The 26,518-nt window shown below is 50.9% G+C and overlaps 1 protein-coding gene across 8 annotated transcripts in view; it reads left to right on the top strand.

Annotated features, from left to right (window-relative positions):
• Positions 1–3,781: 3,781 nt before the first annotated feature.
• The window catches only part of IL4R (interleukin 4 receptor), a 40,931-nt gene continuing 18,194 nt past the window's right edge, over positions 3,782–26,518 (top strand). Inside the window, exons 1-6 of one of the 8 annotated variants that reach the window (XM_029220135.1) lie at positions 3,824–3,842; positions 15,425–15,616; positions 21,617–21,704; positions 22,104–22,278; positions 23,998–24,149; positions 25,329–25,480. In XM_029220135.1, the coding sequence (XP_029075968.1) occupies positions 21,635–21,704; positions 22,104–22,278; positions 23,998–24,149; positions 25,329–25,480 (549 nt within the window). In that variant the 5' untranslated portion in view covers positions 3,824–3,842; positions 15,425–15,616; positions 21,617–21,634. Of the gene's footprint in view, positions 3,843–9,994; positions 15,617–21,616; positions 21,705–21,945; positions 22,279–23,997; positions 24,150–25,328; positions 25,481–26,518 lie in introns of those variants that run through there. The other 7 variants (XM_029220136.1, XM_029220134.1, XM_029220140.1 and 4 more) reach the window with 7 other exon arrangements.

Below are 26,518 nucleotides of genomic sequence, written 5' to 3' on the forward strand. Positions count from 1 at the left end.
CAGGAATGGGAGCTGGAAACATCTGAGGGCTTGCTTGCTCACAACTGGGCCTGGGCTGGGAAGGCCTGTACAGCTGGGGCTCCTCTGGCCTTTCTCTCTGTCTCTCTGTGTTCTCTCCATGTTCTCTCTCCAGGACTGTGGCTTCAGGGTAGCTGGACTTCTCACATGTCAGCTCAAGGATCCCAAGTGTGAGCTGAGAGAGAGAGAGAGAGAGAGAGAGAGAGAGAGAAAGAGACAGAGACAGACAGACAGGCAGACAACAGAAAGAAAGAAAGAAAGAGAGAAAGAAAGAAAGAAAGAGAGAGAGAGAGAGAGGAGGGAGGGAGGGAGGGAGGAAGGAAGGAAGGAAGGGATTCTATACATAGACATTCTACCTTTCACAAAAAATAATGCAAAATGGATCATAAACCTGAATGTACAATGCAAAACTATAAAACTTCTAGAAGATGACATAGAAGAAAATCTAGGATCTAGGTTTGGCAATAAGTTTTTAGATAACAACACCAAGAGCATGATCCACGAATGAAAAAACTTAATAAGTTGACTTTCATTTTTTAATAAGTTGACTTTCATTTAAAGTCAAAAATTCCACTTTACAAAAAACTCTGTTAAGAGAACGAAAAGATAAGCCAAAGCTTGGAGAAAATCTTTGCAAAACACATGTCCAATAAAGGACTTGTATCCAAAATATACAAAGAATTTTTAAAAACTCAACTCTAAGAAAACAAACAACCCTATTTAAAAATGGGCAAAAGATCTTGACAGATGAAAAAGAAGATACACAGATGGCAAATAAGCATATGAAAATATGCTCAACATAATATATCTTTAAGGAACTTGTAGATGAAAACAACCATGAGCTACCATTACACGTCTACTAGACTGGCTAAGATCCCAAAAACTGACAACACCAAATGCTGGCAGGAACGCAGAGCAACAGAAACTCTCATTCACTGCTGGTGGAAATGTGAAATGGCACAGCCATTTTGGAAGAGTTGGGCAGTTTCTGACAAAACTAAATGTATTCTTACCATATGATCTTAGCAATCACACTCGGTATTTACCCAAAGGAGTTGAAAACGTGTCCACGTAAAAACCTGCACACAAGTGTTTATAGCAGCTTTATTCATACTTGTCAAAAACTGAAAGTAATCAAGGAGTCCTTCGGTAGGTGAATGGCTAAATAAGGAGTGGTACATCCAGACCATGGAATATTATTCAGTGCTAAAAAGAAATGAGGTAGCAAGCCATGAAAAGACATGGGGGGACCTTAAATGCATATTACTAAGTGAAAGGAGCCAGTCTTAAGAGGCTACATACGGTCAGATTCCAACTATATGGCATCCTGGAGAAAGCAAAACTATAGGGACAGTAAAAAGATCAGTGGCTTCCAAGGTTCGTGGAGAGGAGGAGGTGAAGCCTAGGGGATTTTCAGGAAGGTGAAACTCTTCTTTATGTTGCTGTACTGGTGGATAGATGTCATTATGCATTTGTCAAAACCCACAGAACAGCTCAGAAGAAAGCGAGCTTTAACCTTAATGTAAAGAGCAGACTTCAGTTAATAATAATGTATAAATACCAGTTCACTAACTGTTACAAATGTACTGTATTAATGCAAGATGTTACTAATAGGGGAAATTATGCACAGGGGAGGGGGTAATATAAGAGCTCTCTGTACTAACAATTTTTCTGTAAAATCTACAACTGTTCTAAAATTAAAAAAAAAAATTTAAACCTGAAAGACAGGATTAAAAACAAGTAATGTAATGTGAGCTGAGCTCGTATTGAGGCCAAACTTGGCAACCGCCTGTGTTGAGGGCCTGAGTTGTTACTGCTTTGGGGCCTCCAACCCCCCCCCCCCCTCCAAGGCCTGACACAGAGCAGCCACTGACAAAGTTTGGACAGCTCAGGCAGGAATCCAAATAGTGCAACTATATGCGAGATGGCAAACTTTACATTTATTATCCTTCTAAGGCTTCAGGACAATGCCTTATTTTTGTTAACTCTTTTTTTTTTTTGGCTGCGTTGGGTCGTTAACTCTTTATATTGACATAATTTCAGACTTACAAAAAAGTGGCAAGTACAAAGAACTCCCATATTCCCTTTCTCCAGATTTCCCAAATGTCTTCACATCCAACCACATCTGCCCCATCCTTTCCTGTCTTTTCTGTGCTGTTTTTACCCCCATTTCACAAACAAGCAAACAGGTGGAGGAAGAAGGCTCTGAATTGGCTTCTCATCTTCCTTCTGATCAGAACAACAGTGAACATCTATTGAGCGCCTACTATGTGCCAGGCGTTGCTCCAAGAACTTTTCATGCATCTCGTCACATGTATTTCAGACCCTATGAGGTGGGGCCTGTGATCATCCCCACTTTGCAGATGTGGGAGCTGAGGCACAGTGCACGAGCCACTTCACCCAGAGTCCGACAGTAAGCAGTGGGGTTAGTACGCAGATGCAGACGCAGTCGGTCTGGTGGAAGCGAGGGAAGAGTGAAGAATGACTTAAAGATGCAGAAAACAAGGTGGGAGCCCAGTTCGGGAGGCCAGGAGGGCAGACGGCCCAGGCCACACATTCCCAAAGTGAGACTTCCACTGTCTCCAGATAAAAGTTGGCACAAACTCAGAGACACAAAGACGGGGCAAAAGAAGATTTCGTGTTTAGGAGGGGACCCCAGCACTATCCAGCCTGGGTCTGCACACCTCCTACCTGACCTTCTTCCCCTCTCCCCTCCTCAAGGCTCTCCAGCCAACCTGGCCTTCAGGCAATTCCTCCAACATGATAAATTGGTTCCCACCCCAGGGCCTTTGCACTTGCTGTTCTCACTTTCTAAACTAGTCTTGCCCCCATCCCCTTCAGGCTAGAAGCTCAAATGTCTCCTCCTCCAGGAGGAGATAGGTCTCTCTCTGTTTTACTCTCTTCTTGGTACCTCTTGTTACCTGAAATACTTTATTCATTTACTGTTTTTCCCTACCTTCTGGGCTCCAACAGGGCTTTTACGGTGTGCAGTGATTAGTGGTCCATGGAGCGTGGGTTGGAATCCCACACCGGCTGCATGATTCTGAGCAAGTTTCCCCATCTGTAAACTGGGGGACAGTAGTATAGCTCCCTTACAGGGTAGTTGTCAGTTAATATATGCATGGCCTTAGAAAGGGGTCTGCCAGATGGTACTAACTGTTGATTGAAGAGTTGTTTCACAGTCTACGTTTTGATGGAGCCCGGCGTATCGTAGGCGCTCAGAAAACATTTGATGAAGAGAACACACATCCGCATCCAGCAGAAGTTGGGCTGTCGGGGAAGAGTAGCAGGATTAAAGATGCCCAGCCCCCCAACCCTTAACGGACCTGCCCCCTGTGCCTCGAGAGGCAGAGAGGGGCCTCAGCAGGATAGGCAGGGGCAGGGGCGGTGGGACCGGCTGGTGCCAAATCCGGAGGCTCCACCCGGAGCTGGGATTTTATTCTGAGAGCTAGGGGAAGCCCTGCGGAGTTCTCCCCGCTGGGGTGTGACCTCCAGTGGCCTTGGGGCCCGGGCGCTGGGATCGCCTCCGGGAGAGATCGGCAGCCCCTCGGACTGCGGGGACGGAGGGGACCGGGACAGGGACTCAGCTGTGACCGTCGGCGCCCCTGCCGGGAGGGCGCCCCGGGGAGCGCGGGGTGAGCGGGGCGGGGCGGGGCGGCGCAGGCCAATGGGCGGGGAGCGGGGCGGGGCGCAGGAAGCTGGGCGGGCTTGGCAGGGGACCTAGGAAAGCCCCGCCCGGCGCAGCCAAGGCTGGGACGGCCGCCCGGGGTGTCTCCCACTTCCTGCTCCGGCGCTGGAGCGGCGACTGGACCAGGAACGCGCAGGTAGGACCCGGGGCCCGCGCACGGGTGGGAGGCTGGGAGATCGGCCCGGACACGCGGCGGCGGTCCACAGAGCGCTGGGCCGCCGGCGGGACGCCAGGCGGCGGGGATCCCGGGATTTCCCGATCCCCAGTGGGGATTGCTCACCTGCCGGCTCCTCTTCGCGCGAGGGGCAGCGGAGCCTCCGTGCGTTCCGCCCAGCGCACCTGAAGCGGGGCTGGGGAGGTTAGTGCTGATGCTCAGACACCCACACGCCCCAAACTCGCCCCGTCCCCGACACGTCAGAGGGGCGGCCTCTTGAAGGGGCTTGGGAACGTCGTGAGCGTGGGGGGAGGCAGGTCTTGGGCCACCAACCTCCCCCGTCTTCTCTGGGCAGTCACCCGCAACCCCGCGCACAGGAAGTCGGTGAGGATTTGGATAGAGGAATCTGGTGAAACAAGGCCCTTTCGACCTCTTCTGTCCTTATTTGAATATTGGATGGGCCCAATAATAGCGGTCATTTGCTGGGACTTCTGTTGTACGGGCCTGCCCTGAACGCTGAAAGTATTCTGAGTTAAAGTTCAAAATAACCTTTGTGGTCGGTGCTTTGTGTTTATTGTGGCCATTTTGCAGATGAGAACTGCTGAGGCACAGGCAGCTTAAATGACTTGCCCAAGGTGATGCCCACAAAAGAAGTGCAGAGTAGGATTCCAATGCACTCATTCTGGCACCAGAGCCCACTGCCCTCCACATGTCAACATTGGTCAAACTACCCCATAAACAAATTCTCCAGGGGATTCGCTTAAGGCGCAGCTTCTCAGGCTCTTTTTGGTGAGATTCAGATTCAGTAAACCCAGGAATCTAGATTCTTCTTCTCCTTCCTCTCCTTCTCCTTCTTCTCTTGAACAAAATCTATGTTTCTTATAACCAGGACAGTCTGGGGACCGGCAAACTGGGTGCCTGCTGCTGGGATTCACACATCACCCCCAGGCCAGCACTTACCCTGCTTGAATCCCAGCCTTTGCCCTCTGCGGCGAGGTATGACCCCCGCCCCCCTGCAACTGCTCCCCTATGGGTGGCCTTTTAGGATCACCAGGCATTTGCTGGGACAACAGTGCCTTTATTAAAATCCTTAAGTCCAGTGGGAAAACTGAGGCTCGGGTTTACTTTTGTCCAGGTGTCCCCCACAGTCAGGGGTTTCCAGAGTCCTACAAAGGCCACTTGAACTCAGCCCCACCATGAGTACAGACGAGGATGCTGAGGTATAGAAAGGGAGGTGACCCACCCCAGCCATTCACTCACTCATTAGCACTCTCTGGGCACTGCTTGAGTGCTGTTCAGGGCACTGGTGTTTGCCCTCAAGGAGCTCCCTCTCGGGGGGGGGGGGCGGTTGGGGAGAGCTATGAGGAAGGGAGGAAGCACAGGTAGGGGGTGATCAACCTTCATGGGTCAATGGGACGGACTTCATGGAGCAGGGACCTCTGAGCCAGCCCTGGGAGAGGAGGAGAGGAGCTTGGTAGGTGCAGAATGAGAGGGAACAGCATGCTGAACATTGGGAACAGCATGGATAAAGGATAGGAGGTCGTTCAGGGAGCGGGGGAAAAGCCAGTGCTGGATGGAAAGGTGGGGAGTGTTGTGAAAGGCCTTGAATGCCATGCCGAGGAGTGTAGGCCAGTGTATTTTACCTTTGCCTGAACCATAAGAATCACGATACAGATTCCTGGGCCCCACCGCGGACCTCTGGAGCTAAATCTAGAGGGAGGCTGGGGGAAGGCCGCAGGGAGGGAAAACCATTAACCAGTCACACTGGTTACAGCACACCCAGTTACCAGCAGGTCTGGGATGACCTGAGGATTTCCAAATTCTGGGCAGTGACTGAGTAACTGATGTGTTTTGTACAGCAAAGCCCAGGGTTGCAGAAAGCCGAGGGAGGGGCAGGAATGCTGTCCCCGAAGGCATTCACAATTTCCTGCTGTTCAGATTCAGAAGAGGAGCTGAAATGAAGTATCAAAGAAATGAGAAGAGAGACCCTTTCCTGGACCCCCTTCTCTCTATCCCCCTACCCCCCATCCCTACCCCCCGGATGGAGGAGAGAGTTTGGGATCAAATGTTCACTGCCCTTGATGGCACCTGGGAGTGGGGCAGGGACAGAGGCCCCCTGGGTGCTTCGTTTCCTCACATTTGTAAAATTGAGCTTCTATGAGTGCTAATGACATCATGTTTTATAAGCTCCTTAGCACAATTTCCAACACAACACATCCACAGTCAGAATCCATGTCTGTTGTTAGCTGTCAAGAAATATAGCTTGGAGGTTAAGAGCATGGACTCCGGAGCCAGATCGCACAGGTTCAAATGCTGGCTTTGCCACTTCTCATGGAGCCAAGTTCTCAAGACTTCAGTTTCCCCATCTGTGAAATTATAGTGTCTACTTTATACCATTTGTAGTGATGATGAACTGAATTCATAAGTGTCAAGCATACAGAACAGCGCCCAGTGTGAAGTAAGCACTATATATTTGTTAAGTAAATAAATGAACCCCATTGGATGGCATTTAATCTGCCCATTTTGCAGGTGAGGAAACCAAGACTCAGAGATGTGTGTGGCGGCCTTGCCTAAGGTCGTACACCTAAGAGCACATCTAAGAGTGACAGATGGAGGGATTCAAACCTGCTTTCCTTCCCAACCTCTGTCCTTTCCCACTGTGCCACTTTGCTGGGGTGGCCAAGAGGGACATCTTTTGGAGCATTCCTCAGGACCGTGGAGACATACCAGTCTTGTTTGACCAGATTTCCCTTGGCTCAGCTTGAAGAGAGGCCGACGCTTGCCTAGATGTTGTACGAATTTGCCCTTGCAAGAATGTGGATGGGAGAACCCCAGTGGAGGCTGAGAGACCTAGAGAGACCAGGGGACCCTGCATCTGATGGGCCGTAACCCCTGTTGCTTTGCTTCCAGCCAAGTCATTCTGCTTCTCTGACCCTGAGGCAGAGAGAAGGTCACAGGCTTGAAGACAGGGGCCCTAGGTTCAAATGTGAGCTTGCTGTTCTTCCTATCTGTGGGATCTGGAGGAAGTTGCTTAACCTCTCTGAGCCTCAGTTTGCTTGTCAGTAAAATGGGTGTTTGGAGGGGGAGGGGGCAGTATTCGTGAGATGATCTTTGGAGATACCTTGCCCACAGCTCCGTGATTGCTACTTCTCTCCCCGATTAGGACAGAGTCACTTCTTCACATCCAGCGCCTGGCTTCCTCATTCATTTCTTCTTTGGATATTTATTGGGTACTTGTGTGCCAGGCAAGGTGCCAGGTGCTACTGATAGAGCACTGGACAAAGTCCTTGCTCTCCTGGAGTTTGACTTCTAGTTCTGAAAACAGGCAGTACACAAACAAACATAAACAGATCTATGCTCCTTATCTAACATTGGAAATCCGCAAGCTCTGAAAACCGGAAGCATTCTCATCACTCAAGTGGAAGCAAGACCTGATATGAACTAACCGCGACGCTCTTTGGAGGCTTTATTTATTCCCCTTGGTGTGAAGGCTCGTGTGTCTTGCTGCAGAGATGTTCATGTGATTGATCACAGTGTGCTCCTCGGGCCCCATGGGGGGCAGGGGTAGTTTTGATGGGTGGTATTTTATACAAGATGACCTTTCTCTAATCTGAGTAATTCTGAATTCGGAAACACACCTGGCCCCCAGGATCTCACACAGGATGACAGGCACCTACAGTATCGTGTCACATAGTGACAGTGCTTGGAAGCAGTGTGGGGGTGGAGTCGGGGGAGCCTCTCTGAGGAGGGACATTTAGAAGGACAAGGGGCAGAGACCCTGGAGGAGCGGGCCAGGTGGAGGGAACCAGAGAGGATGCTAGAAAAGGTCTCGTCCGCCCGACCGGCCCCATTTCCGGGCCTGCTGCTTGCCCCCGTTCTGCGTGCACAGTTCTGTCTAAATGCACACATCTTCGCCTTTCCAAGAAGCGGTGATGCCTCTGAGGTTTCGGGTTTGCCTCCGACTGACTCATTTTCATTCTTGGGGCCCCCTTGGGACTCCTCATCTTCTCGACGTCACTTAAGAAATCCAAGTCTTCACCAAAGCAGGCCTGGGAGCTGCGACTGTCTGGGGATGCTCACCATCTGGGCTGGCATCTGAGTCCCCCCTCCCCCTCCCTCCAGAGAGAGAGGGAGGAGGTGGGTCCGGGCGAGGGGAGGAGAAGCTTGGCCCTCGAGGGTTTGGTGGAGCAGCTTTCCTGAGAGGGAGGAGGTGTTCTAAGCAACAGGACTGTGAAGGGACTAACAGCCTCCGGCCTGCAGAGCCAGTTTGCAAGGCTGAAAGTGACAGGCACGCACATGTGTTGAGTGCCAGCATGGGGCTCGCTGCTTATACTCAACTCAGCAAGCGTGCTGGGGCTGGGGACACAGCAGTGACTGATGCAGCAACAAGGGCCCTCGTGGAGCTGACCGTCTAGTGGTGGAGGTGACTTTTTTTTGCGGTACGCGGGCCTCTCACTGTTGTGGCCTCTCCCGTTGTGGAGCACAGGCTCCGGACGCGCAGGCTCAGCGGTCATGGCTCACGGGCCCAGCCGCTCGGCGGCATGTGGGATCTTCCCGGACCGGGGCACGAACCCGTGTCCCCTGCATCGGCAGGCGGACTCTCAACCACTGCGCCACCAGGGAAGCCCTGGAGGTGACTTTTGAGCTAAGACCTGACATAGACACGTGGATATCTGGGGAAAGAGTGATCCCAGCAGAAGGAACAGCAAGTGCAAAGGCCCTGAGGTGTGTTTGACTCACAGCAAGGAAGCTGATGTGGTTGGCTGGAGTTGAAGCAAGTTGAAGAGGCCTGGGGAGAGAGGTCAGGCAGGCCAATAGCAGCCAGAGGCCTGCATTGTCTCACTCAACTTGTACAGTAACTCTACGAGGTAGGAGCTGCTCACCTCCCATCGATCTGCCCAGCAGCCCTGTGCACGTGGTCAGGCCAGGGCCGACGTCACAGGTGATCCGATCATTGCCCAGATCATTTTACAGATTATTTTACCGATGAGCATCTTCCCAGCATGGCAGACACCCTAAAGCAGAGGGGGCGTGGTGGGGCTGAGGGTCGTGGAGGCAGGTAGATGCATGGGTGCCTCCCCAGTTCCCTGGGGAGGAAACTGAGGCTCAGGGAAGAGACTTACTCGGTGATACAACTTGGAAGGGGCAGAATCTGGATTCAAATCCAGGGCTGGAAGCCTGTACATTTAACTACTATTCTGAGCCATCCAGCCCAAGGAGCAGAGTTTAAAAGAAGTAGGTTTCTAGGTTAGAAATAAGGGAGCACAGTCACCAAGAGCTGTTTTGGTGAACTGCGGAAGGCCTGAGGGTTTCCTGAAGCAGCCAAGAGACTGTTTTGTCTTTTTAAGAGGAACTTCTCCAGAGAGGAGGGACGCCAGATCTCTGCGGGGGCAGCCCTCCAAGCCCGCAGACCCTCAGCTTCCCAACAGTCTTGCTTATGGGGAGTAGGCCTTCTAGAAACCAGATTCTACTGTTGGACAGCTCTAACTGGGAGAATATCTTTCCTGGGATTTAGCTAAATTAGCTTTCCAGGAACTTTTGCTTTCTGGCTTTGGTTCTACCCCTTGGAGGTAGTAAGCATCCTCTTCCATCCCAGCGCAGTGATTCTCTTATTCAGATGACACAGCCATAATTCATTCAGTCATTCTTCCTCTTCAGTCTGGCTTTGGGCATGATCTAATTGGTCAGAGTTCCACATAGAAACCATTGCCTCCCCCAAAGCCTGCCCAGTCAGAGAGGAGGGAGACTGTCACCTCCTTGGATCTGGAGCCCATACCTCTGTTGATACCACCTGCAATCATACTTTGTAGTGGCCACACCCCAGTTGGGGCTGGTATTGAACTTGTCAGCTAAACCCTCCAGTTCTCTCGTCTACAAGAGCTGCTGTCAATTAAGGTTTCTTCCATTCTGAGGTTCCTTGTTTGAGGCTAACAGTCATTCTCAGTCTTTCTTGTTTTCTAGTAAATCAACTGCAGGCTATAATTTTTTCTCTGAGTACTGCTATGGCTTCATTCCACAGGTCTTGTTACACAGTGTCATTCACTGCTAACTATTATAGTTTATAATTTCCCTTTTGATTAAAAGTGTTATGTGCGTTATTTTTTTAAGGTAGATGGAATTTTTAAGTTATTTTTTGATTGTTGATTTCTGAATGTATTGCATAATGGTCAATATTTGTAGATTCTATGATATCAGTGATGGAGAATTTGTCGAGATCGTCTTTGTAGGATTTTCTGGTCCATTTTTTTTCTGTTTGTTCCTCTTGTATTTGAAAGGATGTGTGTTTTTGTTGGGTTAAAGTTCTAGAAATATATTTTGTTCACGCTTACTAATTATATCATTTATATTTTCTCTGTTTTTATGTAGTTTTCTCTACCTGATATATCTCCCACTATGATAGAGGATCTGTTCATTTTTCTCTGGCCTTCTCTCAGTTTTTTGCTTCGTTTTTGTAGGTATGTTGTTAGGTGCTTATAAACAATATACAATATGAATAGAAGAGGGTTCATGATTTTTATACCTTCTTGGTGAGCTGCTCCTTTTATCAGTATAAAACGGCTACCTTTCTTTTAATACTTTGATGCCTTAAATTCCATTTTATTCAGTATTAATATTCGTATACCTGTTACCTTTATTTGCATTTTTCCTGACTAATTTTCCAATTCTTTATTTTCTTTTCTGCCCCTCTAACGTCGAAGGACTTTTCTTTGACCCCAGTCTGGTAGCCGCATGAGTTTAAAAAAAAAACAAAAAAGAAACTTGCATTTTAGTCTCAGCTCTGCAACCCACTTGCTCAGTGATCTTGGGCAAGTCATTTTCCCTCTTTGGGCCTCAATTTCCTAAACCGTAACATGGGGATATGACTCGCTTTGCCCCTCTCTAGGGTTTTTGTGAAAATAACAACACATAGTGAATATGAAAGGCATTGTAAACATCCCTGTACTCATATTAGTCGCTGGGTGTAAACACTGGCCAGCATTCTAGGTAGCGAGAATGGCATGTACAAAGGCCTGGAGGAAGGAACACATCCACAATGAGGCAGCCAACGACTTCAGTTTCGCCATCATTTGTTGGCTGCCTCTGCGTTCGCAAGGAGACGTGCATGAGACACAGTCCCTGGCCTGGAGGACTTTCAGTCTGGAAATGGAGCAAAATGATGCGCATGGCTCACTCTTTATGAGAATGGAACTGATGTTTGGACAGAGGGACAGGCAGAGCTGGGAGGTGGGGGGAGGAAAGAGTAGCGTTTGATCAGGAACATCCTGAGAGGGTGGCGTAGGAGGAGGGCACTGAGAGGCAGAGGAAACAGCCCAAGGGAAGTGGGGAGCCTGTGGCTCATATGGGGAGGGTGGGGCAGGGCTGGGGGGGTGTAAGGACTGCTCTTTGATCCCCTCGTCCGCACCCCCTGAGGAGGAAAGCAATGGGGCTTTTGCAAAATTTTGGAACTCCTCACTGACAAATGATACTGCTCAGCCACAGGAGGGCAGGCGGTGATGGCGTGTCTCCAGCCTTGCTCCCTCTCATCACCATAACAACCGTATCCCACGGGGACAGAAGGAAGGAACGTTTGGGGGTGCCAGAGCTTAGGGAAGGTGCCGGGGAGGGGTCTCACCTGTTGCTTCTTTCCTCTCATTGGGGGTCTTCTGGTGTCTCAGGACACCCACTTACCCAGGAGGACATCACCTGGTGGTTGTAAGCCACAGAGGGACCACAAATGTGGGGTGTGGTTTTTAAAAATTGAGCATTTAAAAACCAGGGTAATTACATACAAATCTGGGTTTCTAGCTTCTTGTGAAAAATCGAGCACCCTAGTGACCCCTAGGTCTTCATTTACATGGTGCAAAGCAGAGTGGCGGGTGCCTGTTAGGACTGGACATGTGCTCGCCACCTGCCCTCTCTCTACTCACTGAGGTCATGCATCTGCATTCTCTTAGATATTTGGTTGCCGTTGGGGGAGATGACCCTCCGTGGCCGTGAGAGGTGGCTGGGAGCTGGGAACTGCCCCCGGAGGGAGTGAGCGCCCCATTGCTGGAAGCAGGCAACTAGAGGGTTGATGGCCCCGTGGCAAAGGCCTAGGGGAACTTGAAGTGTTAGCTGACTTGGACTCCGGGGTCTTTGGGGATCCACCAGCTCTGAGAACTGGCTGTTCTGAGACCTGCGATGACAAACCCCAGTAGCCTCGTGCACCCTCTGCTCTATTCCCTTCCCTCTCACCCATCGTATTTTTCTTTTTCTTTTTATTGCAATGTGCATGAAGACAAGTGCCCGGCTTCACAAAGTAAACACAAGCGTGTATAACCTGATCAGGAAACAAAGCATGACTCGCCCCCCAGAAGATTCTCTCCCGCCGCACCCTCCCCAGGACACTTTCCTGACCACTAACCCCAAGATTGGTTTGTGTCCTTTTGGACTTCATATAAATGGAATGAGTATTGCCCTTTCAAGCCCAGCTTCCTATACTCAGCTTGTACTCTGAGACCCTTCTGTGCTGTCATGGCAGCTGTCATGTACTCAGGGTCTGTACTTGGCGTTTGGAGACGAGCTTTTGCTGCCTGCTCCATCAGCACTGCCCTAAGGCTCTTCTACCCAGCTATGCCAGCCATGGTCTCTTTGCCTCCCCTCAACCGCCCCAGGAGGCAAGTGGTTCAGCTCTCATTTCACAGATAAGGAGACCGAGGCTCTGAGAGGACCACAGTGTGCCAAGGTCTCCCAGCCAGTCAGCGCAGAGTCCACACGCTTAGGTTCAGAGTTATGCTTCCGCATCTTAGATGCTCTGGGGTCCCTGCCCATGTGGGTGTCCCCACACATCTGTGTGTCCCTGACCGTGCCAAGAATGATAAAGGATGAGACAACAGAAAGAACTCGAGGGACAGCCCCATCCCAACCCCCGCCTGTCTGCAGACAGACCATGAACAGGGAGCTCTTATCTGTGCTGACTGCTTTGTGTTTGCCCAGGGACAAAAGTCCTGGTCCCTGTTGAGACATGCTCCCTGTGAGGACTGGGCAAACAGTGGTCGGTGGTGGAGGCCAAGTTCTAGTTCATCACTTCCTGCCTCGTTACCTTGGGACTATTTCTGAATTCCCCTGAGCATCAGTTTCCTCCTCTGTGCAGGTAATGTTTAACCACATCTTCCACACGGGGCTTGCTGGGAGGAGCAAACAGAGAGGTGTATAAAAGGAGTGAATTTACGGCTGCTTCCTCCATGCCAGGTGCTGTACTGTGACTCCAGAACCAAAAGATCTGGGTTCAATTCCCAGGCCCACCTCTTACTAGCTGTGCATCCTTAGGCAGGTTCCTGGACCTCTCTGGGCCTCAGTTTCCCCATGTCTACAAAGGGAATGATAATAATTGCACCTTCCGTGTTCCTCAGTTGGGGAAGGGTGGAACCTATGGGCAGAAGGGCCCAGGGCATGGTCTCTAAAGACTCAAGGAATTGGGGGCAATCATGGTGACTTCTGGTGACCTCAGTAAGAAGGCAAACTGGGAGCCGTGACTGTCACTAAGACAGCCAAACTCTAATCAGCATCTTGGGGCCGAGACGTCTTGTATCTGTGCATCAGGGCAATGAGCAGTAATCAGGGTAACGCCCCAATTACCAGCTCTCTGGAGATCAGCTCCCCCCTCCCCTCTTGGGGTGGCCAAGATCGGTGTGGTGCCTGCCTTGGGGTATATAAGGAGACTCTGAGCCAGAATTGGTCAGTGTTTATCCAGCAGTAAGAGGCAGAAAATGCCAGCTCTGGGAGCTGTATCCCTGCCTCCATCAGGGATGGCTGGCCAGGCCGCACTGCACACAGCCAGGGGGAGTGCATGCATTTATTCTTCCATTCAGCAAATATCTATGGACCCCCTCCCCCGCTACTGTGTGCCAGGCACTGTGCTAGGCTGTAGGGCTATAGCAGTGAACAGGGTGGGCACAACCTGTAGGAGCTGGTGTTCTCTGGGGGATTTGGACTGTGCACAGGACACATGCGTGTGTGATAGGCAGTGAGGAGTAAGTGCCAGGAATAGAAATAAAGCAGAAGGGCTTGCAGAGTGATGGAGGCTGTGGCCGCTGGTCCTGAGCCGGTGACATCTGCACTCAGGTCCTCAGGCGCAGCCTCCTCCCTGGGGGCACTGGTACCTTCTGAGGATGGGCGTGGCTTCCAGGATCCTAGATGGAGTCACCTGGCTGCCCCTCCCGTGGACATTTGGACTTAATGTGTCCGCAGCCAACGTGAGCGTCCACATTGCCATAAGGTGGCTGTTAGCACAGGATGCCAGCCTGTCCCGGAGATGGTGCACCCCCTTGGGGCTCTGGCCCAGCCGAATCCCACGAAGGAGGTTCACGGTCTCCAGCCCCCTCCCTCCCCTCTCAGACAAGGCTGTGTCTCTCACTCTGCAAGCTCCCGTGGGCTTCAGCCACAGCTGATGACCTGCAAACCGGTCTCTAGCGTGAGCCTTCCTTCTGAGCTCCAGGCCGCTAGGACATACTGCCTCCTGGATGCCTCTTGGGGCCCATCGCCTACTTGGACTCACCAGGTCCACAGTATGGTGAAGTGCATGGTCTTCCACAGCAAGACCGTGCCTCTTCCCGGCACCTGCCACTGTCCATCCGCCCGTGCTCCAGCCCAAGGCCACCTCCCTGCTCCCAGCTCCTAGCCACCAGTCATCACCAAGTTCTGCCACGTCTACCTCCCAAACAGAGCTAGAGCCTGGCTTCTCTTCTGCAGCTCGAGCGGCACCGCCTCTTCTGTCAGCTACTCCTGCACTCGTTCTCCACACGCAGGTCAGAGTGGGCTTTCTGGAAAGCAGCTCCTCTCCTGCCCAATAGCCTTCAGTGGCTCCCTACTGCCCTGAGGAAGGAGTCTGAATCGCTTACCACCCCTGTTAGACAGTGTTGTCTTCCGGCCCTTCTGACTGCACTGCTCTCATCCCCTGTGACCCCTACCCCTCACTGCAGCCAAGGGCCTGTCTTGTAGGATGGGAAATGGGCCCATCCTCCAGTAGCTTCTCTCCTCGCTCAAATATTTGTTAAGGGAAAGAAGGAAAAAAGGCACGACTGAATGAATGAATGGCCTTTTTCACATCTGTAGTAGCTGGCACACAGTAGGTGCTGAGAAAACACCTGCAGCAAGAATACATGGGGCCCAAGCGAGGGGGTGAGGACCCGAAGCACACAGTAGGCGCGGGGGGAGCCTGGTGGGCTCTTTGGCTGAGGTGTCTGGTTCTTGCTGCTGCCAGCAGCAGAAGCAGCCTGCTGCCGCCCCTCCCCTCCACTCTCTGGGCTGGGGGTGGGGCAGGCAGGCAGAGCCCAGGCCATTTTGGGGCCCTGACCAGACTTCCTCACCATCCTGGGTGGGGCTGGTGACGTGGCTTTCGCTTCTGGGAACCCTAGCTGGACAGCAGTTCTGGGAAGGCTGCTGACCCGGGGAGAAGTGTATCCCTACCCCCCCTGCCAGACCAGCTCAGCAGACACTTCAGGCCAGCGTAAGATTGTGGAGTTTCAGGGGTCAGCGGCTCCGGAGGGAGGTCACCCGCAGCGCCTGCTGTCCCGGGCTTCCTATCCACATGCCTCTTGTCACAGGACCGGCTGCATCCTGTCTGCTGATCCAGCCTCCCACCCCTTCCACGTCGGTTTGCAGCCAAGAGAGGGGAGAGGACCCGGAGGCCTGCACACCCTACTGGCTTTAGGAAGAGCCCTGCTGGGTCGCTTCTGTGCTGCTGCTGGCTTCTGACATTTCAAGACTCGCCACTCATCTCCCCCCAAATAAAAAGAGTGAGTTAAGTGTGTTTCCCGGTCAGCAGGAGTGTTTTCCTACTCTGTCTGCTTCTGCTCTTTTCTTGGTCAGGCTTTCACCCACTCTGCTGCTTCCTAACTCCATGAACTTGGCTTTGTCACTTGCCCTCTGTAGGCCTCAAGTTTCCTCTTTGGCCAATCGGACTAATAACACCACATGCCAGGGCTGCAGGGATGACATTCTGAGAGGCAGTGGTGCGTGGATTCTGGAGTGAGATTGCCTGGGTTCAAATCCCGGCTCTGTGACCACAAACGAGTGCTCCGGCTTCTCCGTGCCTTCGTCTCCTCATCATTAAAATGAGGATTTTTTTTTTTTTTTTTTTTTTGTGGTACGCGGGCCTCTCACTGTTGTGGCCTCTCCCGTTGCAGAGCACAGGCTCCGGACGCGCAGGCCCAGCGGCCACGGCTCACGGGCGCAGCCGCTCCGCGGCATGTGGGGTCTTCCCGGGCCGGGGCACGAACCCGTGTCCCCTGCAGCGGCAGGCGGACTCTCAACCACTGTGCCACCAGGGAAGCCCGGATTTTTTTTTTTAATTATTTTTTTATTTTTGGCTCCGTTGGGTCTTCGTTGCTGCGCGCAGGCTTTCTCTAGTTGCAGCGAGCGGGGGCTACTCTTCGTTGCGGTGCGCGGCCTTACCACTGCGGTGACTTCTCTTGTTGTGGAGCACGGGCTCTAGAGCACAGGCTCAGTAGTTGTGGCGCACGGGCCGAGTTGCTCCGCAGCATGTGTGATCTTCCCGGGCCAGGGGCTCGGAACCCGTGTCCCCTGCCTTGGCAGGCGGATTCTTAACCACTGCGCCACCAGGCAAGCCCTAAAATGGGGATTTTAATGGCATCTACTTCATAAAGTTGTGAGAACTAAATTGCTTAATATATTATAAGCACTTAGAACCATGCCTGGCACATAATAAGTACTGTATACGAATGACAGTTATTAGGGGCAAAGGCTTGGTACGTACTCCATGTTTAAAAACAGATTATTGTATTCATTGTTGTTGAATTTTAACCAATCATTGATTTAATAGATGTTTCATGAGCACATACTGTGTACATGTCAGGCACTGCTTAGGCACCGGGGACAAAACAATGACCATGGCTATTTTACTTAAAGGAATGTTTGTCGTACTGATTTGTAAGACCACTTTATATGTTAAGGCCCTTCACTTTCTGTAATGTAGATTGCCACTTTTTGCTAATCTTTTGCTTGCTTGCTTTTTTTCTTTACGGTGTGTTTTGATCTGGGGAAGTTCAAAACATTTCTGCAGTCAAATCTTTCTATCTTTGTCATCTACCTACTGAAATAAAATAAACATTCACCTATATAACCTCAGAGATATGATTTGAGATGGTGATAAGTGTATGACAGAAATAAACAGGGTGCTGTGATGAGAAGTAACAGAGGGTGCCCTCGCTGGATGGTGTTTCTGGGTGTAAAGGGTGCGAGGGAGGAAAGGGACAGGGGTGTGTCAGAAGGCCAGTGGGACAGAAGGCTCGTGGGGGAGGGAGCACGAGGGAGGGAATAGGAGGGGATGGTAGTGGGGTCTCCGGGGGCCAGATCATCAGAGGGGCTGGGGTGGTTTGGGTTGGGTTTTTTTTTTTTGCATTTTCTTAAACTTCTTATTTTATGGTAATTGTTGTAAGGATTAATCCACGCAGTTGTAAGAAATAATACAGAGAGATCCCCTCTACTCTGTTTCCCCCAAGGGTAACATCTTACAAAACTATAGTTCGATATCACAACCAAGGTATTGACATTGATAGAAACCACCGATCTTCCTCAGATTGCCTCCGTTTTACTGGTACTCGTTTGCGTGTGTGTTTGCACACGCACGCACATGTTATTTTTATTCATTTTGTTAGCTTGCTTCTTATTAATTTAACTGTATCACGTGTACAGTTTTTGTCTCCACCACTGCAGTGAGATACAGAACAGTCCTATCATCACAAGGATCCCTGTGTTGCCCTTTTATAGCCGTACCTCCCTCCCTCCCTGCTGCCCCTCCCACACCCATGCGGGCAACCACGAATCTATTCACCATTTCCATAGTCTGATCATTTCAAGAATGTTACATAAAGGGAATCAAGCAGCATGTAGCCTTTTCGATTGGCTGCTTTCATTCCGGGGCTTGGATTTGATTCTGACTCAGAGATGCTGCTCTTGGATGGGCTGTGGACCCCTGGGGCTCTGTGCTCCCCCCCCAACCCCGACCCCGGGGTGAAGACATCTTTCACCAGAGGCCAGAGGCCAGTGAAGTGAACAGACAGATCATGGCCTGGTTTCCAATTTGAAAATGACTCTGGTTTCAGCATGGAGAAGAGACTCGCGTTTGTAGCAACTGCTAACTGCCCCCCACCCTGCCGGCTCCCCCTCGTTTCAGCGTTCTCCCCAGCCCCAGACTGGGTCTTGGAAAAACCTTGCCACGACCCGATTCAAAGACCCTCAAAAACCGCTCATTGCCTGGGGGGCAGGTGGGGCTTTGACCTGGAGTCCTTACTTGGGCTTCAGTAAGCTCAAGTAGCCGCTGTGTCTGAACCACTAAGACGGAATGCAAAATTAAATGTGTGCACTTTTCTGGAAACAGAGCTTGGAGTTTGCATCAGAGGTTCAGATGGGTCAGGGACCTCCAAAACTTTGAGAACTCTGGGGTCTAAACACAGATAGTGGTTAAGAGCCAAGGCTCTGGAGCCCCACTGCCCCTGTTCAAATCCCAGGGCTATCACCTCTCTGTAACCTCAGACAAGTCACTTAACTTTCCTGAGCCTTGATTTCCTCCTCTAAAAATGGGAAAAAATACTAGTAGTTACTGAATAGGGCTGTTTTAAATATTGAATTATTGTATGTACAGTGTTTAGAAAGAAACTTGGCATGTTTAAATATTTTGGTAAATATTGTATGTTTGTTGAGTGCATGATGAGACTGCAGGAAATAGGAGAGCAGAGCTGTTTAGGGAGAGGCCTTCTAGCCCCTCTGGGATTTTCAGGCCCTCTCTGTATTAGTTGTCATCCCCTTGACAAGCTTGAAATCAGCAAGATTTCTTCCAAACGGATGCACAGTTACAATTGGGTACTATCACCTCCCTGGTCTTGGCTCTCATATCTCTGTTAATATGGCTTTAGCTAGAAGAGCTGGCTGGGGTTTTTTTTGTTTTTGTTTTTGAGATACGTGGGCCTCTCATTGTTGTGGCCTCTCCCGTTGCGGAGCACAGGCTCCAGATGCGCAGGCTCAGCGGCCATGGCTCACGGGCCCAGCCGCTCCGCGGCATGTGGGATCTTCCCGGACCGGGGCACGAACCCGTATCCCCTGCATCGGCAGGCGGACTCTCAACCACTGCGCCACCAGGGAAGCCCTAGAAAAGCTGTTTTGATTATTGAATTAATCGATGTAAAATGTTTAGAAGGAAGCAGGTTGACCAACTCTTCCTGGCCCATTTCATTCCATCTTGTTGGGTTCAGTCTGTGGTTCTAGGAGAAACTGGAGTTGGTATATTGAAAGGTACCTTGGTCTCAGAAGCCAGCAGACCTGGATTCTGACTCTGGCCCTGCCCTCTCGCCAGCTGTGGGACCCGATGGGCAAGTTATTTGATCTCTCTGGCCTCGGTTCCCTTAGGAAGAAAGTGGAAATAACAACCCATCTTGCAGGGTTCTTGGGCAGAGTCAATAAGGTAATAACTCTAGTGCACATGGCAAAAGGTCAAGCACATGTGAGTACTTAATAAGCAGGACTTTGTTTACACAAATGCTTGGTTCAGCATAAGGGAGCTGTTTCCAATAGTCAGGCTCTGCTCAAAAGCCTGACTAGGGGTGACCACCCCATCCATGGAAAGAGTACAAGCAGAAACTGGATGGCAACATGTCAGAGATGGGATCTCGGCAGGCACCCCTGTTCAGGTTGCCACTTGGGCTGGGCAGGTGACCCCAAGACTCCCCCCAACCCCTACATGTCAGGGTGTGGACTTGAAATTATTCCCTTTTGCCATGTGTCTTACACCCTGATCATTTGGTGATTATTCTTTTTAATTCCTCTGCTTCTCTGCACCTTCGTCCTTCGTTCCCTGTGATGTTCAGAGAGGCCTTGTCACCACCACATCTGTGCCGCGGTTTCTCCTGAGATGCAGCACCTGCCATCCCTGTGAAACCAGTCAGTGTGCGTGTGTGGGTGTGTGTGTGTATGCACATGCATACGTCTGGATGTGCCTTCCAAAACAGATCAAAGATAACACCCTGACCGCTGTAGATGTCATGATTTAATCTACCCTGGGGGGGTTGCTTCACTCCCCCACACCTTTTTAAAGCACTTTACCACGGTAGCCTTTCTGCTGTGTGACCTTGGACACGCGTCTTGACCTCTCTGTTTCTCTTTCTTCAAAATTGGGGCTAGAGTGACCCCTTTGACATCTCTGCCACAGGATGCTGTGGATGTCTGTGAACTCACAAGAAGGAAGGTTGCTGGGACTTGGCAGAGGAAACCAGCATCACTGTTTTCCAAACCCCACCCCCACCCCTCCTTCCTTGGTCTTCACTGTGGCTCTGCCAGGAAGGCCAGTTGAGACTTTGAGTGGATACCAAGTCTCCCCCTAGGGAGAGCTTTCCAGCCCCGTGCTGAGCCCATCAGCGGCCCCACATCATGTCCAAAGTGAATTTATTCGACAGACTTGCCTGAGCACGTGCTGCGTGCCAGGCATTGCCGTAGGTACTAGGAGATTGGCCGTGCACAAGACAAGCACAGGCTCTCGGGATGACAGACACACAGTTGAAAGGAGAACATCTCCCATTCTCCTTGCCTTTTGCCCCCAGGGCACTTTTTGAAGAGTCTAGGCCGCTTCCTGCATAGACTGCCCCTCAGTGTAGGCTTGTCTGATGTTTCCATGTGATTTGTGCACTGGGGGCAGGGACCCCAGGGAAGTGATACTGTGTTCTTCCAAGGGCATTGTTTTCAGAAAGCTCATGACCTTGGTTTGTCCCATTCCTGGCCCTGTCGACACTGACCATTTGGTTAAGGTGGTATCTGCCAGGTTTCTGTGTATAAGGTTCTATACAATTACATATATCAAGTGTTGTATGTGAATTATGTAAAGTTAATTAATGTGAGTTTGTGGGGAGATACTTGGAGCCTGCTGTGGTGAAATAGAGCTGTCCCTTCCCCCCACTTACTCATCTTTTTCGCCGTAGACTCCTGCACCCCTATTTTAACTCTAAGGGTTACGGTTAGTTACTGTAATATTCATTGTGAGGCTCTAATTGTGCCCGTTTTGGCCAGTGGGCATCCATCCTAGCTGGCTCCTATGTCTTTTCAAGCGGTCCCCATCATTCGTGGAGTACTTCCTTACTTTCTGGCACAAGAAGAATTCCAGGCTTTTCTTGTACTTTCCCTGCTCCTGGAGTCAGCTGTTTCTCCGAGGAGCCCTGGTTCCTGTCAGTCGAGAATAGTATTCAGAAGCCAAGACCTGGGCACTGGGATGGCATGATCATCAGGTGCAACGCATGATTCTGGACCAGATCCTGGACTTATAAAGAGCGTTGCTGTGGCAGTTAGCAAAAGGGAAACCGGGTCTGTGCATTAGCTGGCAGTAACGCATCCGTGTTAATTTCCTGGTTTGGATGGTTGTGTTGTAGCTATGTCGGCGGCTGTCCTTGTTTTCCTTAATAAACACTGGAGTATTAAGGGGCCATTTATTCATTATGAATAGATGGATGAATAAAATGAACAAATGAGAGAGAAGACAGAGACTGAGAGAGTATCAATGAGGACAGGGAGAGGAAAGGCATGGGAGTGAGAGTGAATTTGAAGAGCAGCAGGAAGTAAAGGTGTGCAGGGGGGCAGGTGCAGGCCCGGTGGAGAGGGAGGCGGGGCCGGGTGGAGGGGGCATGCGGCGGAGGGGGAGGGCTGTATCTGGAGGTGAGCTCTGAAAGCTGGGCTCGGGATGATGGGGACCGTGGGAATCATGAATCAGCGCTAACGGGCTCACTTGCTCCCAGCAGGCGCTGTAGGATCTCCCAATGGGGTGGCTTCGCTCTGGGCTCACGTTTTCGGTGGGCTGTCTGATCCTGGTGTGGGCGGCAGGCTGTGGTAAGTCACCATCTCTCATTCATTCATTCCTTCCTTCATTCAGCAAACCTTTACAGTATTGATTGTTTATGCACCAGGCTCACGCCATGGGATAGATGCCTGTGATGGTGGGATAGCTACCCTTAGACTGACATATTTTTCCTTTAATTCGGCCAAGGGCAGGTAGTTGCATTTGCATACTATAAAGGTGCATTTGGTCTGTCTCCGCTGATGGACCCTGTACCCAAGGGTATTTCTTCAGCTGCAGGCATCACCCCAGTGCCAGCTGGGAAGCTCACAGAGCCCCATTCCTGGCCCCTGCATTGTGAGGACCGTGCCTCGGACAGTGGTTTTGTTGTTTTGTGATGGGCCCCTTGGTCTGTTTGGGCTGGTTTCCAACTCATCCCTCTTGGTTGTCAGGCTCCAGCTGCTCAGAGGTCTCCTGTGTCTCCCCAGGGAGTGTGAGGGTCCTGCAGGGGCCCACCTGCTTCTCCGACTACGTCAACATCTCCACCTGTGAGTGGGAGATGGCCTGGCCCACCAACTGCAGAGCTGAGCTCCGCCTGTTCTACCAGCTGAAATTCTTCTACTTTGAGTAAGCCTGGGCTGGAACTGGGAGTTGGGGAAGGTTTGCCTCGGAATTCGCCTGGCCCACGTGGTACCCTGGAGTGCGTGTGCTAAATGCGGTTCACGGGGGCTTACTGGGCGTGGTAGAGGTGAGGTGCCCTGGGGTGCAGCGTGTGTAAGACACAGCGAGTGCGTCACGGTGCTCCAAGCTCAGTGTCACCGAGGCACGTGGCATGTGGATGTGGTGGAATCCTGGACTAGACCAGCAGTTCTCAAGCTTTTTCATCTCAGGACTCTCTTGTGTGCTTAAGGATTAAGGGACTTTCTAGGTGGTCCAGTGGCTAAGAGTCCATACTCCCAGTGCAGGGGGCTCAGGTTCTATCCCTGGTCAGGGAACCAGATCCCACATGCCGCAACTAAGAGTTCGCATGGTGCAACTAAAGATCCTGCATGCTGCAACTAAGACCCGGTGCAACCAAAGAAAGAAAGAAAGAAAGAAAAGAATTAGCGAGGACCCCCAAAGCTTTAGTCTGGGTAGCTTACATCTATCAATATTTCCCCTATTGTAAATTAAAACAGAAATTTTAAATCACAACAGCCCACAAGTTCACATTCAACAGGCTGTTGGAGCAACGGCATCATCACACATCGTGTACCCTCTGGAAAAGTCCACTGTACACTTGTGAGAGAAGGAGAGTGGAAACGGCAACTAATGTCGGAGTATTACTATGAAACCAGTTTGACCTAGTGGAATCCCAGACCACACTTTGAGAACCTCTGGGCTAGGCCATTGTTTGGGGGTGCAGTGTTAGCAGTGGAGTTCACAGCAATGGTTGGTGGACCATGGAACTTGGGATATGTTTTTCCAGGTGGTTCACTGGGATAATCCATGGTACACAGGGGTAACCACTGGTATAGGTGGTGCTCCAGGACATGATCCAGTACACAAGGCACACAGTTATGGAGCACATTGGGATATACAGCACACCTGATGTGGGCTACACTGACAGAGCTGTTATTCCACGATATACTAAGGTGGACCAGCTGTGCTTCTGTATGTGATACATTGGCCTAGACCAGGGATCTGCAAACTATGGCCCATGGGCCACATCTGGCCTACCACCTGTTTTGTAAATAAAGTTTTACTGACACACAGCCATGCCCATTTGTTTACGTATTGTCTATGGCTGGGGCTTTTTTGTGCTGTATCAGCAGAGTTGTGTAGTTGGAACAGCAAGAGTATGGCCCTCAAAGCCCCAAATATTTACCATCTGGCCCATTACAGAAGACGTTTGCTGACCCCTGGCCTAGTCCATGAGACATGGGGTTGGCTGTTTTGGGTGACACATTAGGATTAGGCTGTGGGGCACAGGGTATGTGCCTGCCAAGCCACAGTCCGCTGTACTGGGCTAAACTGTGCTACCAGAGGGGTGCTGGAACAGACACATACGTTGTTACAAATTCTTTCATGCTGTGGGTTCTTCCCTTTTGCTGGCTTTCAGGGTCCAAGGCTGGGGTCAGGGGCGGATAAGAGTCCATGGTGGGTGTGGTGAGGGGCTGTGGCCAGCAGGGAGGTGGTCCCAGGCCCCGGTCCCCATTGCATCCTGGCCACTCTGCTCCCAAGTTCCCAGATCTGGTCCTTGAGGCAGAGTGACCAGGAAGCTGGAAGGGCCTGTGGTCCCTTGAGGTGTATCCTGGGATGCCCGTGGGTCACATGACCAGCCTAATGCAACATCTGTGTCTGCAGAAACCACACGTGTGTCCCCGAGAACAGAGCTGGCGCGGTGTGCGTGTGCCATATGCATATGGATAACGTGGTCAGTGTGGACACCTACCAGCTGGAACTGTGGGCTGGGGAGCAGCTGCTGTGGAAGAGCTCCTTCAAGCCCAGTGAGCATGGTGAGCAGGGCGGGGCAGGGCGGGGTAGCCTAGGGCGGGGCTGCAGCTGTTCCCACAGCGGCCAGGGCAGGGAAGGCAGGCTCCATTTGGGGGAGGGGGCCATTCAAGCAGCCTCCAACCCCTCATGGGGCTGTTGCCCCTTTCTGGGCCTCAGTCCTCCCATCTTTGAAATGGGGCTGGGCTCAGCAGTACGTCAGGACCCCTTCGGTTCAGATATGTCAACCCCCTGTGTTTAAGTGCCCATATCAGGGTGCTGAATGAGGCGTATTTGGTGGAAGGCATGCTTGCTGCAGATCAGAAACTGAGCCCGGAACCGTCCTTCCACCCACTGTCAACTGTTCAGCTGCTGCTTCTTCAGACAGTCTAGACCATGGGAGGCGGACCTTATCCTGGTACCCAGAGTTCCCGCAGGAATTCCCCAAGAGCTTGCTGGGGTGTAGTGACAGGAGTTTAAAACACTACTTATTGCTGTATGATCTTGGGCAAGTCATGTTACCTCTCTGAGCCTCAGTTTCCAAAAGACAGTTATTATCCCTATTTTGCAATTGTAAAAAACCATACATAGTTCAGAGAAGGCAAGTAACCTGCCCTCAGGTCACACAGCTCCTCAGCAGCAGAGGCAGTATTCTCACAGAGCTCACAGTAGTCACCTCCATCAGCAATTCCGGAAGGGCTTACTCATACCCGGAGTTGGAGGGTGTGGGGGGGGTGATTTAAATTGACCCAGGAACGAATCCATGAATTGAAAGAATTTTTATGTGTGTGTTGATTTTAATGCTCATTATATACCTGTGATCTCATGGATATGATTGCTTTAAAAGAGACTAAGTTTTAAAACACATGAATCAAAATAAAGAAAAATACTTAGTAGATAATAATACAGAGCACAGAGATGGCCAATAGAGTGAAGGATAAAGGTAGAAAGGCCAAAGTTTGGGTTACTTTGCTTATGCATTTTGCACTCACTGTGGAAATGTAGTTAACAACCGCTAAAGTGGATTTTAGCGACATGAGAATCGGTATCAGGGTTTTAATTCTCCACTACGACAAAATCTGTGTGGTATCCCATCAACGTATTACGGAGGTGGTGTTGACTGAAAATCTAAATGGTCTGCAGGCCGGGCCGGGCCTCCTCCTGACGCCCAGCCCAGCCCCTCACCAAGCACCACTTCTCCGCAGTGAAACCCCTGGCGCCCAGAAACCTCACTGTTCACGCCAACATCTCCCGCACGTGGCTGCTGACGTGGAACAACCCGTACCCTCCTGAGAATCACCTATACTCCGAGCTCACCTACCTGGTCAACATCTCAAATGAGAACGACCCCACGGATGTGAGTGGGCGCCCTGTGGGGTCTCTCTGTGACCTCTTGAGACTCAGATGGGTCGAGACTCAGGCTCTGGGGTGGGAGATGGGGAAAGTGACCCGCGATTGGACAGCAAACCCTGGGGATCTGGACCCCCAGCTTCTCCTCTGGCTCTATGCCAGGACCAGGCCCTCCACCGCTCCAGGCCCCTGATTCCCAGCGTGCAGACAGGGGAGTTTATTTCCGGGCACTGTTCCTCATCTATAAAGAAGGACTCTGGACCACATTTGTTTCCCAGGGGGCGGGACACTTGGGATTTTAGGTGATACCTCCAAACACACTTAAATGAGTGAATCCCAGGGTGAGACGGTCACTCCACGCCCGCGCTCCTGCCCGACCCTGACTGTCAAGGGAGGCATCTCAGCTGAGCTGATTGGTTTACTAATTCTTCTCTTTAACAGAGAGAAGAGGCTGCAGGCTCAGAGCCTTCCCCCAGAAAACAAGTTCAGCCGAAATTTCATGCCGTTACGTGGTTTTGATTGCATTTACTTTATGAGATGCTCACGGCATTTCATACTTGCTTTCCAGTCATAGCAGTGGCAGTGAGGTTCCATTTTATTTTATCTTATTCTATTCTATTATTTTATTTTATGATGTTCCTTTTTAAAAAAACGAATGTATTGACATTTTTTAAATAGGGAGAGCTGATTTGTAGGAAACGATGAAGTAAATAATCACAGGGGCTACACAGTGGGTGGCTTGGCCTGCCTCTATTTTAGGTGCAACTGGGGGTGGAGGCCATTTGCAACCACCCATGTTTTCCCCTCAGATATTCCCATTGCAGGGATGACATGTGAATACCAGGGGCCCCAGAGTCCTACAGAGCTGGGTTCCAGTACCTGCCCTGCCACTTGCTGCATGATCTTGAGGTTTTTGCTGAACCTCCTTGTGCCTCAGTTTCCCCATCTGTAACATGGCGATAACAAGAGTACCCATCCCATAGGGCTGTAGAGAGCAGGCAATATATGACACAGACAGGCTCCCCTGTCATAAACGTCATCCTCC

Source organism: Monodon monoceros, unplaced genomic scaffold (genome assembly GCF_005190385.1).
Source record: "Monodon monoceros isolate NGI ecotype Baffin Bay Population unplaced genomic scaffold, NGI_Narwhal_1 Super_Scaffold_13, whole genome shotgun sequence".
Taxonomy (NCBI): Eukaryota; Metazoa; Chordata; class Mammalia; order Artiodactyla; family Monodontidae; genus Monodon; species Monodon monoceros.